Genomic DNA, 22770 nt, shown 5'->3' with positions numbered 1-22770 from the left:
TCCATCCATCCATCCATTTATGTTTGGAGATAGAGTCTCAAAATATAGCCCCGGTAGTCTTGCACTCATAAAACCTTCTTGCCTCAGCCTCTCAAGAGCAGGATGACAGTTACATGTCAGGCATGTTACATATATATCTTGTTACCTTAGGGAGGCAGTGTGTTTCCTGAGGACAAGAACATTTTTGTGTGTGTGTGTGTGTGTGTGTGTGTGTGTGTGTGTGAGAGAGAGAGAGAGAGAGAGAGAGAGAGAGAGAGAGAGAGAGAGAGAGAGAGAGCGCACTCACTGAGGATTAAAATCAGAGCCTTGTCTATTAGAATACGTAAATGGCCTACCATAAAGCTACACCCCTAACCATCAATATTTTTTTAAAGATTTATTTATAACATATACAGCCTTCTGCCTACATGTACACCTGCACGCCAGAAGAGGGCACCAGATCTCATTACAGATGGTCATGAGCCACCATGTGGTTGCTGAGAATTAAACTCAAGACTTCTGGAAGAGCAGCCCATGCTCTTAGCCTCTGAGCCATCGCTCCAGCCCCTCCATCAATACTTCTTATCTCCCCAGCAACAAATACAGCACTGACGTATAGTAACTGATGCTTGCTGAAGTGGACCAAATGGGTCCAGTTCCGAGGACATAACTGGGTCAGGAGAGAGAGGCTGACTTATTGGTGGGTTAAGTCACAGTGAATTCATGATTTGACAGCACTACTGCAGGCAATAAGAACTAGCACACAGGGCCTAATGAGAGGAAGTCGGTCACCAGGACATGTTTTAAATGGTCTATCTATATGTAGCTTCCGGAATCTTTCCTCTCTTCCTGACTTTCTTCCTTGCAGATACGATAAGGCGTACAGTTCTGCTGCACTATACAGTTTAGCTACGTGTTCTGCTTCCCATCGGCCCATAACAACAAACCCAGTGGGTCATGGACTGAGTATCTGGAGCCATGAACTAGACAAACCTCTCCTCCTGTATGCTCTTTATGAGCAGCTAACATATAAATATGTTTTTGCTTCATTCCTCAGTATGCTGAGCATCACCAACAGTCTTATGATAAGAGAAAATCAAATGGTATTTAAAAAATATTATCCTGGCTTTATTGTATAAAATAAAAGAAAATAACTAGAAGAAAAACAGTACATTTTCACAGTAAAATGAACAATAAGTTTCATATTTTATATTGGTATGGATTTTTGTATTATGATAGAAATTCAAAGTTATATTTACTACAACACACTGTATTTAAAATATTCTGGTTTAAAATACTCTCTATATACTGTTAAAATATCAAGGTTTTAAAGGTCTATTTGGATTAACAAAAGCTAATTTAAGATATACATGTCCACTGCATGCTTGTTCCTGACTGGTCTTGAATGCATGAATGTTATTTCTCCTGCTGTCAAGCTAATAATTTAACACCAGCCATCACAGTTGATACTTTCTCTCCTAAATCTTCAAATGTACCCAATCTAATGAAACAATATATACAAATAAGATTCTAGCCAGGCTTGGTGGTGCACGCCTTTAATCCCAGCACTTGGAGGCAGAGGCAGGCAGATCACTGTTAGTTCGAGGCCAGTCTGGTCTACAAAGCAAGTCCAGGATAGCCAAGGCTACACAAAGAAACCCTGTCTCAAAACAACAACAACAACAACAATAAAAACAAAACAAAAAACAAAAATCAAATCAAAACAAAACAAAAGATTCTTTGGCATAATCTTTTGGCAGGGTAGTGGTGGCACACACCTTTAATCCCAGCACTCATGAGGCAGGGGCAGGTGGATCTCTTTAAGTTTGAGGGCAGCCTGGTCTACAGAGTGAGTTCCAGGGTAGCCAGGGCTACATAAAGAGAAACCCTGTCTCAAAACAAACAAAACGAAGAGGAGGAGGAGGAAGAAGAGGGAAATAAATAATCTTTCCAGCACTAGGAAAGTTAACCAGCAGTGATGAAACTTCCAGGTTGGTCACAGCTTGATTTCTCCATGTCCTATGACTAAATCCGGGTCCCAGGACTGAGTAAAGTGTCTTCAGCAATAGGGTCTCAGTTGGTCAGTCTGTCTTTCTTTTTTAAAATTTATGTATGAGTGTTTTCCTCATGTTTATGTACCACATGCATGTCTAGATGCCCTAGAAGGGCTGAACAAGGGATCAGATCCCCTGAAAATGGAGTTATGGATGGTTGTGAGCCTCTGCAAGAAGAGTAAATATTCTTAACTGCTGGGCCATCTCTCCAGTCCCCAACAATAGGGTCTAACCATCAAGTTTTAGACGGTAGCCAAGAACAACGGCAATACCTGGGAACAGGGGATGAGGGGATCTGGTATATGGAGTCCACTGACCAACAACTCAAAAAGAGGTAACCCATACCTGGGCCTGAACGTTTTAATTAAAAGTTGATAGCCTATGTTGAAGTGAGTTTCCATGTGGCCTTATAAAGGTCTTTAGTATCAGTTATCTATCCCTTTCCTATGGCCTCTATGCTGCCCTCCCACCTGTGTACACTGCTGGACAAGAAGAGAAATCGCCAGCTTACCCAGCTGTGAGCTCTGACGCTGTAGTGACGACAGGCTTCAAGAGATAAGTCTATAGTGCGAACAGTGGCTTAGACACTATGTTGTAACCAGCACCTTTCTGACTGGATTTAAAGTCGGCTCCACAGGATGAGACTCATGCCTGCCTGGTACTGTTAACTAGGGCCAAAACAGATGGCTGGCTAGCTAACAGGCTCCAGGAAAGAACCTAATACTATTTATTATTCTGCTAAACAGACATAGCAATAAACTGCTTCCTAAGTTCTTGTCTACATATCTACAGAGCAGTGCAGTTCTTCAAACATCACAGTGGAGCTTCTTTTTTAATATTTGGCAATTAATGTAGACACCCACAACAGGTCAGAGTGCGCAATTCAATACAAGACATTTATACTACACCATCCGTCAAGGCTAAAAGATCATCACCGAAGAGGAAGCCAAAAGATCCTAAGAGCCTGAAGCAGATGTCTGAGGCAAGCTACAAACAATGTTTCAAAAAGGTGAAGGCGAAAACAAGAAGTTGAGAATAGGGAGGGGAAAATGGACTAATGCTGCAAGATTTGGGTTTTGTTTGGTTTCGTTTGGGTTCTGTAGGCTTAAACATTAAGGCCACTGCTTACTACAAATGCCACAAGGAAAGAACAAAGGAAGCATACTTTACCCTCTCTGTCTATCTGACAATCTACTTAAATAACTAAAAATACTCAGAAAAATCTCTGCACTTGAAAAGTGAGGGACCATGACACACACCTGCAATGCCAACATCTGGGAGATAAAGGCAAGAATCAGAAGTTGAAGGCCAGACTAGGCTAGACAGCAATTCTGACAGAAGCCTGATCAAATAAGACATCACACTAAGGGTGGGAGGTAGGGAGGGGGGGAGAGAGAAGGAGGGCAGTGAGGAGATGAAGAGGAGGAGGAGGAAAGAGAGAAGAGAGAAAGATCAAACAAGGAGAATTCACTAACAGGAAACAAATGAGCATGTTTACTTTAGATAGTGATCTATGTAATGAATTCTTAAAAAGGAATTTGGGGCCCAGTGAAAATGTTCAGTAGGTAAAATTCTTGCCATGCAAGATGGCAGCACAAGTTTGATCCCTGGAACCCACACAAAGGTGGAAAGAGAACTAATTCAACAAAGCTGTCCTCTTAGCTCCATAGGTACAAAGTGAAAAAACAAGTGTGTGTGTGTGTGTGTGTGTGTGTGTGTGTGTGTGTGTGTGTGTATGTGTGTGTGTATGTGTGTGTTCACACACCCCATACAGAAGAACTAAAGCAGAAATGTACTTGCTGTATGTATGTGACCTTTCCTACTTTAAATCTGTTTTCTGCACAATCTACTCACACAACAGAAAGAGTGAAGGATGAGGTACCTTCCCTATGGTTAATACTAAGACACAGTCAGCTGAAGAGAAAGTTAAGTTCTTTCTTCTAACTACAAAGGAAGTCAAAATAAGGTGTGTTAGCCTATGATCTCAGCTGAAGAGAGAGTATTTAGTATGAGAAAAGACTGGGCTTCACAGAGAGAGAGAGAGAGAGAGAGAGAGAGAGAGAGAGAGAGAGAGAGAGAGAGAGAGGAGAGAGTGAGTGAGTGAGTGAGTGAGTGAGTGAGTGTGTGTGTGTGTGTGTGTGTGTGTGTGTGTCAGTCTCCCCACTCTCCTACCAGGTTTTTCTAGACAAAGTTTCTCTGTGTAGCCCTGGCTGTCCTGGAATTAGATCTGTAGACCAGACTGGCCTTGAACTCAAAAATCCACCTGCCTCTGTCTCCTGAGTGATTAAATAAAAGGTGTGCGCTTCTACACCAGGCTCAGAGAGACAGCCTTTACAAAAATAACAATAACAATAATCAAATGAAATACCAAAATTATCCTACATTCACCAGAGAAAACAAAACAAAAATCTAGTACTCTGAAAGAAGAGAAAGGCTATATATTTATCTTTTTAACTGAATGATTTTTTTCATTTCCATGTAAATTTCTAATATAAATCTTGGACTTCAAGAAAACAAATTTCCAGAAGGTATTTCTTGGTCTTCATAGAAATTAAGGCATTTTGGGCTCTGAGAATTCTTAAGCTTATGCATTAGAAACTGCCTCTCTGTCATAATTTTGTGTTTATTCCATAACATAACTAATGCAAGCAGTATGATGATGGTAAAACAAAGTCAATCACTAAATGAATGAGTATCTGCAAAACTAATGTTTAAGCAACTGAATAGTTGCTAGGAAGACATGTAGTGTGAAATTACACATCTTCTATTCTCAGTAGCATCTGGCCTATTGGAACGTGAACACATCTCTAAATATGAAGGCCTTTTTATTGCCCTAGTTAGGTTTAATTCTAGGTTACTAGCCTTCAATAATAATAATAATAATAATAATAATAATAATAATAATAATAATAAAAAAACATTAGCCAGGTGCAGTGGCGCACACCTATAATACCAGCACTTGGGGAGGCAGAGGCAGAGGCAGAAGTCCAGGACAGCCAAGGCTACACAGATAAACCCTGTCTTAAAAACCAAATAAGCAAATTTTATTCTTAACATCTTCCAATTCAATTCTGTACCTGGAGACATGCACTTAGTATAGTGATGTTTCATTAAGAACTAAAAAAGGAGGTAAACTGTCTTAAGTTAATTTGTACATTTTGGAAGCTGCTAACCCACACCGCTGGTTCACTCAGGAATTTAAGTTTTATTCCTTCTCAAGCCTCTGAGGGGCATTGAAGACAAGATAGTATAGTTCTATAACCAAGGTTAGCTGGTTAGGGGACAAGATCGTTTTAGATCAAGATAAAGAAGTTAAGCTATTAGAGTTGAAATAAGATAGATATTGAGTCTCATTCGGAGATCTAGACCCAACAAGACAGGAAAAACACTTACTTCAAAGGAGATGAACGCAGATGGCCAAGTTACTATGAATGTAACATGTATAGAACTCATTATTCTCATGGTTGTCACATGGTTCTCCCTGCTGTATGTAGTTTGTTTTACACATGTGTAATAAAATAAAAGTATATATTAAAAAACAAAAAGAACTAAAAAAGGTAATGATAGGTATATACTTTTTTTCCATTTTTTCCCCCTAGAATCATCAAAAGTAGCAGAGGTTTAAAAACAAAATCAAAACAAACAAAAAACCAATCATCCATATTGCTAACCTCACAGTGCTCCAAAGGTCAAAGTTTCTTATGATTAATTTTCCTAATAATCCATACCTTCAGCAACTATTTGGGGGCTGGAGAAATAGGTCAACAGTTAAGAGTACTTGCCGTTCTACTAGAGGGCTCTAATTTAGTTGCCAGCACCCACATAAGGTGGCTCACAACTGCCTGTAACTCTAGCTCCGTGGGACCTAATGCCCTCTTCTGGCCTCCTTCGGGTACCTGCACATACACAGAATAGTCACACACAGGCAAATGCACATAAATAAAAATAAAGATTAAAAAAAATTCATCTAGAAGGATAGCTTTTCACACTCTCCATTTATAAGGTCCTTATTTTCTGTGTGGGGTGGTGGTAGCATGCCTGTAATTCCAGCGCTGGGGGGCTGGGGGGGGCGAGTAGGCTTACAGAGGCAGGAAGATATCTAGAAGGTCAAGGTTAAGGTTTCCTGGTCTACATAGTGAGTTCTAGGCCAGCCAGGGCAGAATGGTCAGATCCTGCTCAAAAACAAATTAGCAAGCAAATTTCACTTCTCCATTAATATAGCATAGCATATTAAAAAGCATATAAATTCCCAGTATACCTTCTCCTCAAGCTTGATATGTTTCAGCTGGCTAATTCTGTCATTACTCATCATCTATTTACAAATTCATATTTGAGCTGGATATGATGGTGTTTGCTTACAACCCCAGCACTCAGGAAGCTGGGGTAGGAGAGTTACAAGTTCGAAGCCTGTATGAGCTTTATAACGAGTCCAAGGTCAACCTGGGTTACAGAACAAGATCTGTCTCAAAATTAACCATAAAAAATTTTTATAGCAGAGTATGGCGATGAACTCTTTTAATCTCAGGAGGCAGAGGCAGGAGGATCTGTGAGTTCGAGGCCAGCCTGGACTATAAAGCAAACTCTAGGACAGCTAGAGCTACACAGGGAAACCCTGTCTTAAAAAATCAACAATAAGCTGGGCGGTGGTGGTGCACGCCTTTAATCCCAGCACTTGGGAGGCAGAGGCAGGTGGATCTCTGTGAGTTCGAGGCCAGCTTAAACTACACAGTGAGTTCAGGACAGCCAGTGTTACACAGAGAAACCCTGTCTCGAAAAACCAAAAAAGAAAGAAAGGAAGGAAGGAAGGAAGGAAGGAAGGAAGGAAGGAAGGAACCAGGCGTGGAGGCGCACACCTTTAACCCCAGCACTCGGGAGGCAGAGGCAGGCGGATTGCTGTGAGTTCGAGGCCAGCCTGGTCTACAAAGTGAGTCCAGGACGGCCAGTGTTACACAGAGAGACCCTGTCTCAAAAAACCAAAAAAAAAAAAAAGAAAGATCAATAGTAATAATAATAATAATAATAATAATAATAATAATAATAATAATAATAATTTAAAGCATTAATCAAGACATACTCTAAATTGGTGAAAAATTAAAAATCTTAAGCCGGGTATGGTGGTGCATCCTTGGAAGGCAGAGGCAGGTGAATTGCTGTGAGTTTGAGGCCAGCCTGGTCTACAAAGTGAGTCCAGGACAGTCAAGGCTATTATACAGAGAAACCCTGTCTCAAAAAACAAAGCAAAACAAAAATAATAAATAAATAGATAATCTTGTCAACATAAAGAAAGGGAAGCAGGGGCTGGAAGATGGCTCAGTGGTTAAGAGAACTGACTGCTCTTTTAGAGGATCCGGATCCAAGTTCCAGCACCTACAGCTTACAACTGTCTGTAACTCCAGTTCCAGGGGATCGGCACCCTCACACATATGTACACGAAGGCAAAACACCAATGCACATAAAAAAGAAATAAATTATTTTAAAATATTTTTTAAAGAAAGAAAAGGGATGTCTTGGATAATAGCATCATGATTGATAATAACAATAGCCTCTTTGCAAAATTCTTATTTCTTAGGCCAGTAAGTCCTACTTAAAAGCCCAATAAAGCGCCACTTGCTTATCTTGAAACACACCAAGGAGCACAGCAGCTGCCACCGTTGTTAGAAGAAGCCACAGGCATAACCACGCTCTTACCTAATCTGAGCTCTCCGAAGTTCCCACACCCTATCTTCTTGCCGACCCTGAAGTTGGGCCCCACCATGAGGACCCCAGAGGACGCTGATGTGCCAGACGGTCGGGAACAGTGTGTGTTCCTCTGGGCCATGGTTTTAGTTGTCCGTTGTCTGTCATCCTTTTCCCTGTTAGAATGGTCCATGATCCTACACGGCAGTCTCTGAACGAGTGACCTCAGTGCGCACACTTCTCTGTAACACAGAGGTATGTCCAAATCAACCACAGTCAGAGGAGGAGGAGGAGTTTTGGCACCATATTCATGCTTCTAATGTACTTCCAGAAGATGAAAAGCCACCCATCAGTTCTTGAAGAACTTGTAGTCTGCAGGTCTCAAGCAGAGGAGGACATTGCGTAACCTGGATAAAAATCAAGAAAAATACAGTTAAAAAATAAAGCCTTAAAGCAAACTAAGGAAGTTACTAACTAGAATGGATCCTATCCACTGATGAGCGCAGTGATCCTCAGAGCTCCCTGAAACAGGTTTTGGCTTTATATTTTTCAACATGTTAGCCATCTAGTTTAGATACCTGTAAGTTAAGACAAGCTAAGTAAGCTGCAAACTAGGAAGCTAAGGGAGCACACATTAAGTATTTAACATGAAACATTTCTCTTAGTGATGTCTATGTAGCCAAAAAGAAAAATATTTGCTAAGCTGTTTTCTTAAATCACTGTAACAGGGTATTCAGCAGAAAGGGTTAATGCTAAGTTAAACTGTAGACACTTCAATTCAAAGCATAGCTCATAAATTTTCTCTATAACTTACTAGAAATGAGGCTATTTAGTGTTTTTCTTCTCTCTACTCACATTTACCAAGCACTGGCAGCAATCATACAATTCAAAACATACAAACTGTCACTCAGAAGCCCACATTTATCCTTTCTGGTGGTGTTTCTCACCAAGTGTCTCTCCGAACCATTATGTTTATGCAGATATTATAGTTCATAAGACCCCAACACTGCTTTAAAAGAGAGAAATGAGGCGGGCGCGGTGGCACACGCCTGTAATCCCAGAACCCGGGGAGGCAGAGGCAGGTGGATAGCCGTGAGTTCAAGGCCAGCCTGGTCTACAAAGTGAGTCCAGGACAGCCAAGGCTACATAGAGAAACCCTGTCTCAAAAACAAATAAACAAACAACAAAAACTAAATAAATGAGGAAAATGACTCAGAAATGGTGGCTCAAGTCTAATCCCAACACTTGGGAGGACAGAAGCAGGCAAATCTCTCTGGTCCTGAGTGCCACCTGGTCTACAGAGTGATTCCCAGGACAGAGATCCTGTTGACAGAAAGAAAGGGAGCAGAGGGGAGAAAAGAGAAGAGAAAAGGACAGAAGGAGGCAAAGATTTCCTGCACTTAGAAAAAGTATTAGGTTGGACATGGTGGTGCACACCTTTAATGCCAGCACTCAGGAGGCAGAGGCAGGAGGATCACTGTGAGTTCGAGGCCAGCCTGGTCTACAAAGTTAGTCCAGGGCAGCTAAGGCTACAGAGAAACCCTGTCTCAAAAATCAAACAAACCAAAATATAAATTATTTATTATAATCTTTTGAATTTTTAAAGAGTTATTTACTTATTTTATGTACTTGTCTGCATGTACAGCTGCATACCAGAAGACTGCATCAGACAGCGTGAGCTACCATGTGGATGCTGAGAATTGAACTCAGGACCTTAGGAAAAGCAGTGGGTGCCCTTAACCACTGAGCCATCTCTCCAGCCTGAATTATTTATTTTTATTATGAGTAGAAACCCAAATTGAAAATAAAACCATAGTGCTGGGCTTGGTGGCGCATGCCTTTAATCCCAGCACTCAGGAGGCAGAGGCAGGCAGATCGCTGTGAGTTCGAGGCCAGCCAGGACGGCCAAGGCTACACAGAGAAAACCTGTCTCAAACCCCCTCCCCCAAAAAGAAAAGAAAGCCATAAACTGAGCATTGTGTTGCCTACCTTTAATCCTAGCACTTGGGAGGCAGAGGAAGGGAGATCTCTGTGAGTTTGAGACTAGCCTGGTCTACAAATCTAGATCCAGCATAGCCAAGGCTATCCAGAGAAAAACCAAAGAAGAAAAGAAAAGAAAGCCATACAACTAAAAAAAAAAATTTATTTATTTATTTATTTATTTTTTTTGGTTTTTCAAGACAGGGTTTCTTTTCTGGTCCTGCCTGTCCTAGACTTGCTTTGTAGACCAGGCTGGGCTCTAACTCACAGAGATCCACCTGTCTCTGTCTCCAAAGTGCTGGGATTAAAGGTGTGTATAAGGGAAGTTTTGGGTTCTTTGTAAACTCAGTTGTGTTATTTAAATAAAATATGTTTTTGTTCTAATCCCAAGTGTGGGCTTTCAGTTTGAGTTTTAGCTGGTCAATACCTGTTAATTGTCTTGTGAGAGGTGTGACTTTTGCCAGCTGGTAATGGCCTTCCTTCTGCAGCAGGGAGAGGGGCGTGGTCTAGGGCTCTGAGGATATAAATAAGAGCACAGAGAGAGTGTGGGTGGCATGTGGTGTGTAGCAGTTTGAAGAGACCAGAAATGGACAGTTTGGAGCAGACAGATGGAGAGAAACACTTTGGGGCACAGCAGCTTGGAGGAGATGCTGGCTGTGCCTGCTGTTGACAGAGACTGGGTATAGCCCAAAAGAACACAATTGACCCTAAACAGCCCAGAAAAGTAAGGGGCCCTCTCTCCCCACTAACCTTTCTCCTACGTAGGCTTGGGAGGTTGGAAGAGAGGCTGAGGCTCAAACACCCCAAGTAAAGAAGAGTTTAAAAGGAGTGCTACAGGTGTGCGCCACCACATCCGGCTTTTGTCTTTAAAAACAAACAAACATCTTAAACTTCATCCCTATTAGAATTCTCCAAGTGCCTCACATAAAAACTGAGTCCCAGCCGGGGGTGCATGACTCTAATCCCAGCACTTAGAGGCAGGCAGATAGCTGTCAGTTTGAAGCCAGCCTGGTCTACAAAGTGACTTCAGGACAGCCAAGGCTACACAGAGAAACCCTGTCTCAAAAAACCAAAAACAAATAACAGCAACAACAACAAAACGAAAACAAAACAACTGAGCCCAACACAGAAGTTGACAGTAAGATCATTTTATAACACACGTATGTCGTTGTGAACTGTGGCACACTTTGGATCTGCCCACGTCTACTCACACCGTCATAGTTCCCTCACCTTTATCGCCCCCCTCTTCTCCCCAAAGCAGACCACAGAAATGACAAATTTTCCTCCCACAAGGCAAGTCACGCAAACCAAAATATACTCTCATTTTCCCTGCTTTGAAAATGACCATAAGAAAACTCTCGGCTCTAACTTGTCAGACCGTAGATGCTAAGATCACCACCCTTCGAACCACAATCCACGAGAGTGGTCTCCTACCCAGAGGAGGGTGAGTGCTATAGAGAGTTCCAGAGGAATAGGAACAGGAAGCCTCACTGGGTTTTCCCACTATTGGGACGAGATCATGCTCCTTTTTGTCCAGTCATATTTCCCCATGCCTCAATCATGACTATGCAATAAAGTCTCCATAACAACCCACAAGGACAGGTCCCTGTAGTCACTGACGATCCTCAGAAAAGGCATGGGAACCTATACTCCCAACCGCAAGCACCTCTTCGCCTGAACCCTTCGTGACATCCTTGATAATCAGTTATGTTTCCCTGAATTCTGTGAGCCACTCAAAACAAATGAATCCAGAAGTGAGGAGAAGGGAGCTATTAATGGCCAGCTGGTCAGAACCACAAGCAAAACACCCAGACTTAGAAGGGGAACCTCAACTCTGGGGAAGGACAATTTTAAGGACTTTTCTTCATAGGATCTGATGCCTTTCAAGGTTGACAGTATCAGACCCGAGGTAGGACACCAAGTTTACCTCTGCAGAATTAATTGCTTAGTGTTGGTGAGAGAATCTCTACACCTTTTCAGGTGACATGTCTTTTATTCTTACCAGAAAAGGGAGAGAAGAGAAATTATATAAGTGCAGGAAACAGGCTTCTATTTTCCTACTGAATAAATCATCAGTCATTTATTATTTAATAAATATGACACACATTATATTGAACACATTTATTTAAACCTTTACAGTCACATCAGAAAGTTAGTTTTAGCCGGGTGTGGTGGCACATACCTTTAATCCAGCACTTGGGAGGCATAGTCAGGTGGATCGCTGTGAGTTTGAGGCCAGCCTGGTCTACCTAATGAGTTCCAGGATAGCCAAGGCTACACAGAGAAATGCTGTCTCAGGGGAAAAAAAATAAAATAAAAAAAAGAAAGCAAGGCAGGACACACGTAACCCCTCTACTTGGGAGGTACAGGTAGAAGGATCAGTAAAGCCAGTCTTGATACGTAGAAAGTTTGAAGCCAGTTTGGGCAATAAGATGCTGTCTCAAGAACTAAACACAAATATTATACAACAATTTAACTACAAACAAAAGGCTAAAACAAAAATAGTAAAAATATAATAAACCTAAGAACTTATCAAGCTTGATAAGCGCTAATATTTGTTTGTTTGTTTTGTTTTTAGAGGCAGGATTTTTCTGTGTAACCCTGGCTGTCCTAGCTATGCTGAGATTAAAGGTATGTGCCACCACTGTCTAGTGCCAAAATATATTTATAAAAGAGCTGTCTTTAAAGCAAGGAAAATGGACTAGAGAGATGACTCAGCAGTTAAGAGCATGATACATCGTTATTCTGAGGCCAAGTTTGGCTCCCAGTGCCCATGGCAGTTGGCTTACAACCACCTATAACTCCAGCCCCAGGACATCCAACATCCCAGCACTCAAGAGGCAGCGGCAGGCGGATCTCTGTGAGTTCGAGGCCAGCCTGGTCTACAAAGTAAGGTCCAGAACAGCCAGGGATACACGAAGAAACCCTGCCTAGAAAAACAAGCAAACAAACAAACAGATCACTGACTGTTCTTCCAGAGGACTCAGGTTCACTTCTCAGTACCCACAAGGCTGCTCACAACCATTTGTAACTCCAATTCTTGGCAAGCTGCCTCCCTCTTCTGGCCTCTAGGCACACATGCGCCCAAAACACTCATACACATAAAATAATGTTTAAAAAATTAAACATTTAAAATTTTATTTTTTGACACAGGGTCTTGTTAGTATTCCAGCCTGCCTAGAACTCATTATGCAGCACAGGCTGGCCTGGGACCCACAGCAACTCCCCTGCCCTCAGCCTCCCAAGTACTAGGATTGCAAGTATGAGTCATCGTGCCCTGGCCTCATTATAAACAATCTTAAGCAAGAGGAACCACTTCAGCAATGAAAATGGTTGTCTTGGGCTAGAAAGATAGATCTGTGTTGAGAGCTTTTGCTACTGATGCAGAAGACCTGAGTTTTGTTCCAGCACTCACACTGAGTAACTCATAACTACCTGTAACTCCAGCTCTAGGTAATTCAATATGCTATTTTGGCCTCATATGCCCATGTGTGTGCATGTGTGTGCATATGCGTGTATGCAAGAACACACACACGATTTTTTAAAATTTTGTCAGCAAACAGAGAACAAATTCTGAGATGAAGAGACTGGGAAGATAAAGTAGATAAAGTGCTTGTCCCAAAGAATGGAGCCACGAGTTCCAATTCACAGCACCCGTGTAAGTGGCAGGTGTGCATACAGCCTGAACTCCAGCGCTCGGCAGGCCTGAAGACAGAGGTCCTAAGTGTAGGTTGGATAGCTAGAGACTAGCCAGCAAGGAAAGCTGTAAGCTCAATTGCGAGATCCTGCCTCAATGAATACGGGTAACAGCCATCAAGAGAGACTTGTGATGTCAGACTCAGGCCTCCAAACACACGGGAACATGTGCAAACATATACATGCGTCCCACACAAACATACACCACGCACAGAGATGTATGCAACTTTTTTTTGAGACAGAGTTTCTCTGTGTTAGCCTTGGCTGTCCTGAATTTGCTTTGTAGACCAGGCTGGCCTCGAACTCACATCAATCTGCCTGCCTCTGCCTCCCGAGCCATATACACAACTTAAAAGAAATTATTTATTTTTATTTTTATGACATTGGTGTTTCATCTGCATGTATGTTTGTATGAGGGTACTGAATCCCCTGAAACAGGAATTACAGACGGTTGTGAGCGGCCATGTGGGTGCTGGGAATTGAACTCAGATCCTCTGGAAGAGCAGCCAGTGCTCTTAACTGCTGAGCCATCTCTCCAGCCTACAACTTTTTTAAATTGTGAAAATTCCCCAATTTTCTACTACCAAACTAACAAAACAGGTCTATAAAACTATTTACCTTCTTCTCATCTCAATGAGGAGCCTAAGGCAAATTATTTAATAAGCCTCGCTGAGCCCCCTCCCACCTGTGACCACCTTCTTCCAATTACCAAGACATGCCGCGACATCCCCATCTCCTGGTCGCCGTTTCCTACCTACCATCGTCTCTCCCACAAGCCCCACATAAACACGTCCTTTACTCTGTCTTAGAGATGTTTTCTTCTGGCTCTCACAACTTAAAACCATCGTGCAAGCTCTCCTTGTTTGTTTGTTTTGTTCTGATTTTTGTGACAATCTCTCAGTGTAACCCAAGCTGACCTAAAACTATGTAGCTCAGGCTGCCCTCAGACACACACACAGCAATCTTCATGCCTTGTAGCTCAGGCTGCCCTCAGACACACACACAGCAATCTTCATGCCTTGTAGCTCAGGCTGCCCTCAGACACACACACAGCAATCTTCATGCCTTGTAGCTCAGGCTGCCCTCAGACACACACACAGCAATCTTCATGCCTTGTAGCTCAGGCTGCCCTCAGACACACACACAGCAATCTTCATGCCTTGGCTGGATCTAAGGGCTGGGATTCCAGGTGTAAGAAGATACCATACCCAGCTGAAGAACTGCTTCTAGAAGAAAACAATGCATACACATGCACTGCATTTTCTCGTGCGGCTTCTACAGAATAGCAGCACTTACTTGGGGCATTTGACATGTTTTAGATGCCAAAAAGAAAATGACAAGTACCTACATTTACACAAAGCATTCTGTTTTTGTTAAAAAAAAATAATTAATTTTAAAGTATGTGTAAGAATGTGTAACAGTGAACTCACATTTACAGCTGTTCTGTTCTTAGAGCTTAGAATATAGAAGGGGAACCACAAATGAATGCACAAATGAAAGAACAACAAACATTGGGGTCATGGTATATATTGAATAAGAGTTGGTGAAATAAGGCACTTAAGTCTAAAGAAGGTTAAGAGATGCTACAGTTACTACCACTCAACAGCATGCCTAGCAAGTCACAAAGCTCTGGGTCTGACCCACACACAGCACAAGCTCAGATTGAGGATGCTAAGGCCTCTAGTGAGCCCTGCTAAGTTACCACTTTTAATAATGTCCTGAATAACAGTAGCTTTGTCAAGAACTAGAGACAGAGCATCCAGATACAGGCAATACCTGCCTATAAATGAAAGGCTTTGGTTTAAAAAAAAAAAAAGACCAATAAAGTAGGGCATCATAATCAACAGGGTGAAGAGTTAGCAGGAGTCTATTATTCAATATTTTCTTATTTATTTATTTATTTATTTATGTGAGTGTTCTATTTGTATGTATGACAGAAGAGGGCATCAGATCACATTATAGATGGTTTTGAGCCACCATGTGGTTGCTGGAAATTGAACTCAAGCAGACAGTGCTCTTAGCCACTGAGCCATCTCTCCAGCCCCTATTATGCAATATTTTAAAAATCATTGAAAGCAGTAAGAGGCTATTTAAGCATAAAATGGCATTTATACTTAAAGGGATATCAACTTATAAGAGGCATTTACATTGTTTTTTAAATAATTGTGGCTCCAGGTACTATATTACCTCTTCAGTAGGTTCAACCTTAATGTGCCTGATTTTCTAAAAGAGAAATTATTTCTTTTCATAGAGGACACTGGGAACAGAGAAGATACAGTCACTACTGAATCAGACACGCCAATCTTGCAAAAGAACGCAAAGCTTCAGCTTTCTCTTCCTGCTGCTACAACAACAAAGGATTCTTCCCACTCACTTACCCATTAAGCCCCATTGAGTCAAAAGTGCACTGGTCTCACATCTGTCCTCCTGAAACAACAAAAAACAAATACATGTGGAGTGTCTTTAAAACATATTCACAAAGTGCTTGGTAGGACACTAATCCTCCCTCCCTTGAGGAACTTAGTTTTTCCTGTTTCCCATACTAAAAACGCCCCATTATTTGAATAGTGTACTTAAAATATACTCCTTTATGGCAAAATTTCTTTATGAGATTATATTTCTATCCTTAAAATTTGATTTGTTGAGAAACATTTCACCTACTACATGATCCACCTATATACAGGACAAGGGTAGAGGGTGCAGTCACTCAGTAAGTGCAGTGTTTTTCTAGCACACATGAGACACTGGGTTGAACCCCATAAACTGAATTTAAAATGGCTATGGCGGTATACATCTGTAATCCCAGTACTTGGTACATAGGGGTAGGAAGTTCAGTTATCCTAAGTGAGACAGTGAGTTGGGAATCTAGCCTAGGTTTCAAAATACGCCTCCCCCACGTAACAGGTAACAAATGGCATCCCTAGCATAGAGATAACTTTCAAACGCAGAGCTCTTAAGTGCCCTATACTTGGTTCACAATTAGAGCAAATGGCTTCTGCTGAAGCTTTTGTAATTTATTATCATTGCATGTTTGTACATGATGCATGTGCGGAGGTCGCAGGACAACTTCATGGATTTGGTTCTCTTCATTTACCTTTACAGTGTTTCTGGATATTGAACTCAAATGGCCAAGGGCCTTTACCTGCTGAGCCATTTCATCAGACTTAGGAATTATTTGTAAAGACCCCGGAAGTGAACACTGAACCAAGAACTTTCGCTTGTGCTATTCAAGCACTGTACTACTTACTGAGCTACATCCACAGCACTTGAAACTTTTCTTTTTTCTTTCTTTCTTTCTTTCTTTTCTTTTCTTTTCTTTTTTTTTTTTCCCTTTTCTTTTTGAGACAGAGTATTCTCTATGTATCCTTGGCTGTTCTGGAACTCATTCTGTAGACCAGGCTGCCCTCAAACTCACAGATCTGCCTCTGCTTCCCAAGTGCTAAGATTAAAGATGTGGGTCACCATACATTGCTCTTTTATCCTTTTTTAGACCAAGACTTACTATGCAGTGCAAGCTGGCCTCAATCTCACAGAAATCCTCGTGCTTCAGTCTCCCGAGTCCTGAGAATACAGGTGTGCACCTCCACACCCAGCTCTTGAATTTATTTCACTGGATAAATACCTTTACCAGCTTTTCTAGTTGGTTTGCTCATCCTGAGCTGAAAGATTTGATGTCAGTGCTCTTCTTTCTCCTGGCTTTAAAAAGTATCTTTACTTTATTTGAGTGAGTATTGTGCCTGGTGCCTGCAGCGGCCAGAGGAAGGTGTCTGATCTCCTAGAATCAGAGCTAGAGACAGTGGAGAAGCACCGTGGAGGTGCTGGGAAGCCAACTCAGGCATCCTCTAGAAGAGTAGCAAGTGCTCTTCAGCACTGAACACCTGCCAGCGTCCTGCCTTTGGACCTCACCTTTAAATCTTGTAAATCTTGTCAGCATAAGTTGGTGATGACTTGTCAATGTAAAGTATGATCCCTGTAATATTGGGAGATTTTTAACAAAGATGAGGAAAATATGTACTTTTACAGTTGGACATGGTAGCATGTGCATTTGATCCCAGTGTTTGCAAAGAAGGTAGGCACTTGGCAGTTTGAGGTCAACCTGGTACACATAACAAGCTTCAGGCCAGCTAGGTACATAGTGAGATGCTGTGCCCCCCACCCCCCCAAAAAAAACAAGTTAATATTAATAAATATTAGTGTTGGCATGATGTTTTTGTGGGCTGTGTACAGTCTACCTTTGTTCATTCAAATGCTGATTTCTCTACCCCATCGCTTGGTTTCAATCCAGACATTGCATTGTGATGTTTGTACCAAGTGTCTCCTGTCTCAAGTCTGTGTAAACACGTCCACCATTTGTTCTCTGTTGTGCCAATAAAATGCTGGGCAGCACAGAAATAGGGTGGTATGCCCAGGTCCAGCAAGGAGAAGAGAAAGAGAGGAAGTAGGAGATGGAGACACACGGTGCAGAGGAATGTTGACTTAGAGCTTGACTGTTCTGGCAAGAGATCACATCCAAAGGCCTTCTAGGTCTATGTGATCTGGCTGGAACACAAACAGGCTTTTAATCCAGGAGACAGAGGCAAACAGATCGGAGTTAAAAACCAGCCTAGAATAGAGCAAGTACCAGGTAAAGAAAAGCTTAAATCCCAAGTGAAGGTAAAGAACATCTGTAGAGGAAGCACCCATGTCTGAAAGTCATGTCTACTCAAGTGGCAGAAAAGGTGACAAATCAGAGAAGATATGACAAAATAAGATATGTCCAACTCTCACGAGAAGAGGAAAGGGAAGCTACTTAAGAGGTAGTTTCACAGAGAGAGGAGGCAGTTTTCACGGGACAATAAAAGAGGGTTGCAGAGAGAGAGAAAACAGGTGAAGACAGAACAGGCCAGAAAAATGAGAAAAGGCCAGAAGATTAGAGCAGATTGCTGAGTTAGTTTGAGGCCAAGCAGAGCAATTTCAGGCCAAGAGAGAAGCCAGATTAAATTAGTCATCTGGGAGAAGAGTTTAAGCCAGAAGAACTGAGTTGAACCAGCCAGCCCAGAGCACAGAAAGAACAAGAGTGAACTTATTGGGGCTAGGGAGATGGCTCAGTGGTTAAGAGCACTGCCTGCTCTTCCAAAAGACCCAGGTTCAATTCCCAGCACCTACATGGCAGCTCACAACTGTCTGTAACTCCAAAATCTGACACCCTCACACCAATGCACATAGATTAAAATTAAATAAAATATTTAAAAAAGAGTGAACTTATTAAGCAGAGGCTGAAAACATTCTAGGCTTAGGTTAGATTGTACAGAGGCTAGAAGCTTCCAGGACTAGGCCTAGGTTAGCAGAAGGAGGCAGTAAACCTCTCAGACAACAACTGAGCCAGGAGAATAAAAGTTACTTTTATAACGAGGAAAGGACCAGGAAACATCAGGAGAAATGAATCGGACATAGGAGATGATTAAAAGGCAAGTAGAGGGCTGGAGAGATGGCTCAGAGGTTAAGAGCACTGCTTGCTCTTCCAAACGTCCTGAGTTCAATTCCAGAAACTACATGGTGGCTCACAACCATCTATAATAAGATTTTATACCCTCTTCTGGCCTGCAGGTGTACATGCAGACAGAGCACTGTATACGTAACAATAAATAAATAAATCTTTAAAAAAATAATAAAACCAGGAAAACAGCTGGTCTATAATAACTGCTGCATTACTAATAATATGAATCAATATTAAATATTAATAATCATTCAACATCGAGGTGTGGTGGTAGACATCTGTAATCCCAGCTATGTGGGAGGCAGGGGCAGTCAGGTCTCTGTGAGTTGGAGGCCAGCCTGGTCTATCAAGTGAGTCCAGGACAGCCAGGACTACAAGAAAAACCCTGTCTTGAAAAACTAAAACTAAAAACTAGTAACAACAACAACAATAATAGTTTCCTTGATGAATCCGCTACCAAAATATTTTCCCTGCAATACATTAGTAGGGATTGTCAGATTGCATAAGGTCCCAACAACAGTGTATGACACTCTTCGAAAGAATAGTTCTGGGCTGGAGAGATGGCTTAGAGTTTGGGAGCACTGACAGCCTTTCCAGAGGTCCTGAGTTCAATTCCCATTAACCACATGGTGACTCACAACCATCTATAATGAGATCTGGTGCCCTCTTATGGCCAACACAGGGATCCATGCAGGTAAAATGTTGTATACATCATGCATAAAGAAATCTTTAAGAAAAAAAAAAAAGAATAATTCCAAGTGCCACTGTAACATAAAGATGTGCTGAAACTTGTGACATAAAGTTGGAGCTGTAATTTGATTTTCATTCTCCAATGAAATTTTCTTTGCTAGCTTTAGAATTATTATTTGTTAATCCATTATTTTAGGAAAGAGTTACGAGCTGGGGTGGTTGAGGCTAGCCTGGTCTACATAACGAATTCTAGGACAGTCAGATACTGTCTCAAGAAAATTAAACAAGAAAGGAAGGAAGGAAGGAAGGAAGGAAGGAAGGGTGGTAGCTAGAGGGCCAACAGGCATAACTGTATTTTTAACATCATCTTTTCTGGAGAACAATTTACTTTGCATAAATACAGATGCATCCAGGTTCAATTGCTCTGTTAAATTATATAAACTTTATCAATTTTGTCATATTTTTTGTTTGTATGGTTTGGTTTTGGTTTGGCTTGGTTTTTTGGTTTTATTTTTTGTTTGTTTGTTTTTGAGACAGGGTTTTTCTGTGTAGCCCTGGCTGTCCTGGACTCCCTTTGTAGACCAGGCTGGCCTCAAACTCAAAGCGATCCACCTGCCTCTGCCTCCCCAGCACACCCAGCAAATTTGTCACATTTGATTGTATCAAATTATACATACTTTTGAACTAATAAAATGAAAAAAAATTAAGAACATTTAAAATAAATATACCATATTTCTTTTCTTCTGCAAAACTAGTTGAGCAGCTTAGAATCTATAGACATTTGCTGAGGTGGCTGCACACACCTGTAACCCCAACACTCTGAATGCTGAAGCAAAGGCAGCAGGGCTGTACATCAAGTCTGTCTATTTCTGGCCTCCATAGAGATAAAGACATAGATACGTGTCACACTGTAGAACAGCAGTATCTAAAATCTCTCAGGTCAAAGCTAGGCATGGTGGCACATGACTATAGTCTCTGCAGGAACCAGGAGGATCAGGAGTCTGAGGCTAGTGTGGGCTACATAACGCGATCCTATTTCAAAAACTCAAAACCAAGGCTAGCTTTAGTACAAACCTGTAATCCTAGCACTTGGAAAAGTGGGAGCAAGAGAGATAGGAGTTAAAAGTCAGTCGTCCTTAGCTACATAGTGAGGGTGGAGTTACATAAGACCTTGACTCAAAATAAAAGTAAAATATGTATTTTTATACAAAGAGGCATACATATTGGTCCTTCTATGCCATTAGACTTAAATGCTTTAAGGACAGTAATTAAATCCTTCCACAACCCACCATCTTTCTCATGTCACAGATAAGGAAAACATGATGCTTAAGCTGAACAGCATTGGGAAAGGGCATCTGACAGCCTGTCTCAACAGTCTGGCTTACACAGCTATGCCTTAAAAACACATTACTGATCATAAAACCCTGCAAGAAGACAAGTGTATCACTGCCCTAAGACACCACATACTCTTGTGGTCTAGGACTATAAATGAACCTCACTCAGTTTCTTCAGTTGATCCTTAAGATCCATTTGCTGACTTTGCAATACATAGGTTATTCCATGAAAGTTCTTTCAGGAAATTAACTGCACTATTCTCATACTTAATGGCTTACCAAGAAAAATTGTACAGCCTCAACATCAAAAGAGGCAAATTTAGTTTCTATAACAAATTAAAATTGTGGAGAATTAGAGTCACAACTACTTTAAAAGTTGTGTTGTACTGACAATTCTGGAAGTTTGGTTTCTTTAAACAAAACAAAACAAAAACAGAAATATTATAAGAATATGTTTTTGTTTTAATCCCAAATGTGGGCATATGGAGGCAGCTTTGGACTGTCCGAAGCAGCTGACTATGACTTGCCCCAAGCTCTTGCAAAAGTGTGGTTTTGCCAGCTACGAATAGTTTCTGCAATCGGGTGATGTTTAGAATCCTGGGATCTTCCTGAGCTTGGTGGCGCACGCCTTCAATTCCAGCACTCGGGAGGCAGAGGCAGGTGGATCTCTGTGAGTTCGAGGACAGCCTGGTCTACAGAGTAGGTTCAAGGACAGTCAGAGCTACACAGAGAGACCCTGTCTCGAAAAGCCAAAACCAACCAACCAACCAACCAACCAACAAACAAAAAACCCAAAACATGTATGTGTGTGTGTGTGTGTGTGTTAATTATGCTTATGACATTATAGCCAATATGCTGATGTTTTAATTACAATCTCTGCGTAGGAGAATGTTGTATGATCTGTTTAATGCTCATTATTTTCCAATAAATACTTTAAGATTGCTTACAAGTGATGAAAAAGATTTTCTAAGGCTTATTTTAATGCTTTGTTGTTTTTGTTTAGCACTGGGGATCAAATTCAGGGCCTCTCATTAAGTATCCTTGAACTTACAATCCACCTGCCAAAAGAGGGCAGCAGATTTTATAGATGGTTGTGAGCCACTATGTGGTTGCTCGGAATTGAACTCAGGACCTTTGCAAGAGCAGCCAGTACTCTTAACCTCTGAGCTGTCTCTGCAGCCCCATTGTTTTTGTTCTTTTAAAGCTGAGTCTCTCATGTAGTGCAGGCTGGCCTCTAGCTAAGGATGACCTTTAATTCCTGATCCTCTTCCTCCCACTTCTCAAGTGGGATCACAAATATGTGTCATCAGGCCAAACAAGAATACTATTAAAAAAAAAAAGAAAGAAAGAAAGAAAGAAAGCCGGGCGTGGTGGCGCACGCCTTTAATCCCAGCACTCGGGAGGCAGAGGCAGGCGGATCGCTGTGAGTTCGAGGCCAGCCTGGTCTACAAAGCGAGTCCAGGACAGTCAAAGCTACACAGAGAAACCCTGTCTTGAAAAACCAAAAAAAAAACAAAAAAAACAAAAAAAAAAACAAAAAGAATGCTATTTTCTAAGAGCATCATATTCAGTAGACTTGAAAGTGGTGTATATATATGTTTTATGTATGTGTATATCTTTGCCTGCCAGAATTAATGTGTACCATGCTAAAGCCCTTGAGTCCAGAAAAAACCAACACTGCAGTCCCTAGGAGTTACAGGCAGTTATGAGCCAGCATGTGGGTGCTGGGAACCAAACCTGGGTTCTCTGCAAGAACAGTAAACACTTAACTGCTAAGTTCTCTCCAGTCTCCAAAGAAGTGCTTTTAATTTAAACCCAAAGTTATGAGACTGGCCAGGTCTGAACTACTGAAACCATTTATGAGTGATAGTTAAACCTCACCAAG

General features: G+C 41.5%; 1 protein-coding gene and 1 long non-coding RNA gene across 16 annotated transcripts in view; one reads left to right on the top strand and one right to left on the bottom strand.

Annotated features, from left to right (window-relative positions):
- Nucleotides 1-22770, bottom strand: part of CSNK1G1 (casein kinase 1 gamma 1) — a 116495-nt gene that overhangs the window by 68946 nt on the left and 24779 nt on the right. For 12 of the 15 annotated variants that reach the window (XR_014779379.1, XR_014779380.1, XR_014779381.1 and 9 more), the window contains exons 2-3: nucleotides 15764-15812; nucleotides 7722-8116 (exon numbers count right to left, since the gene is read on the bottom strand). Coding sequence is in view for 11 of the 15 variants with exons in the window: in XM_084782387.1 (XP_084638513.1) it covers nucleotides 7722-7902 (181 nt within the window). In the remaining 4 variants the exon portion in view is untranslated. Of the gene's footprint in view, nucleotides 1-7721; nucleotides 8117-10116; nucleotides 10204-15763; nucleotides 15813-22770 lie in introns of those variants that run through there. The other 3 variants (XM_084782395.1, XM_084782396.1, XM_084782392.1) reach the window with 3 other exon arrangements.
- LOC311597882 lies at nucleotides 11361-15765 on the top strand. Its single transcript, XR_014779386.1, has 3 exons — nucleotides 11361-11598; nucleotides 12268-12320; nucleotides 15637-15765. It is a non-coding gene; the product is annotated as an uncharacterized lncRNA (long non-coding RNA).

Source organism: Acomys minous (assembly GCF_964271855.1).
Source record: "Acomys minous genome assembly, chromosome: 5".
NCBI classification, from domain to species: domain Eukaryota; kingdom Metazoa; phylum Chordata; class Mammalia; order Rodentia; family Muridae; genus Acomys; species Acomys minous.
Note: the sequence above shows the minus strand (reverse complement) of the source record. Positions and strands in the feature narration are given on the sequence as shown.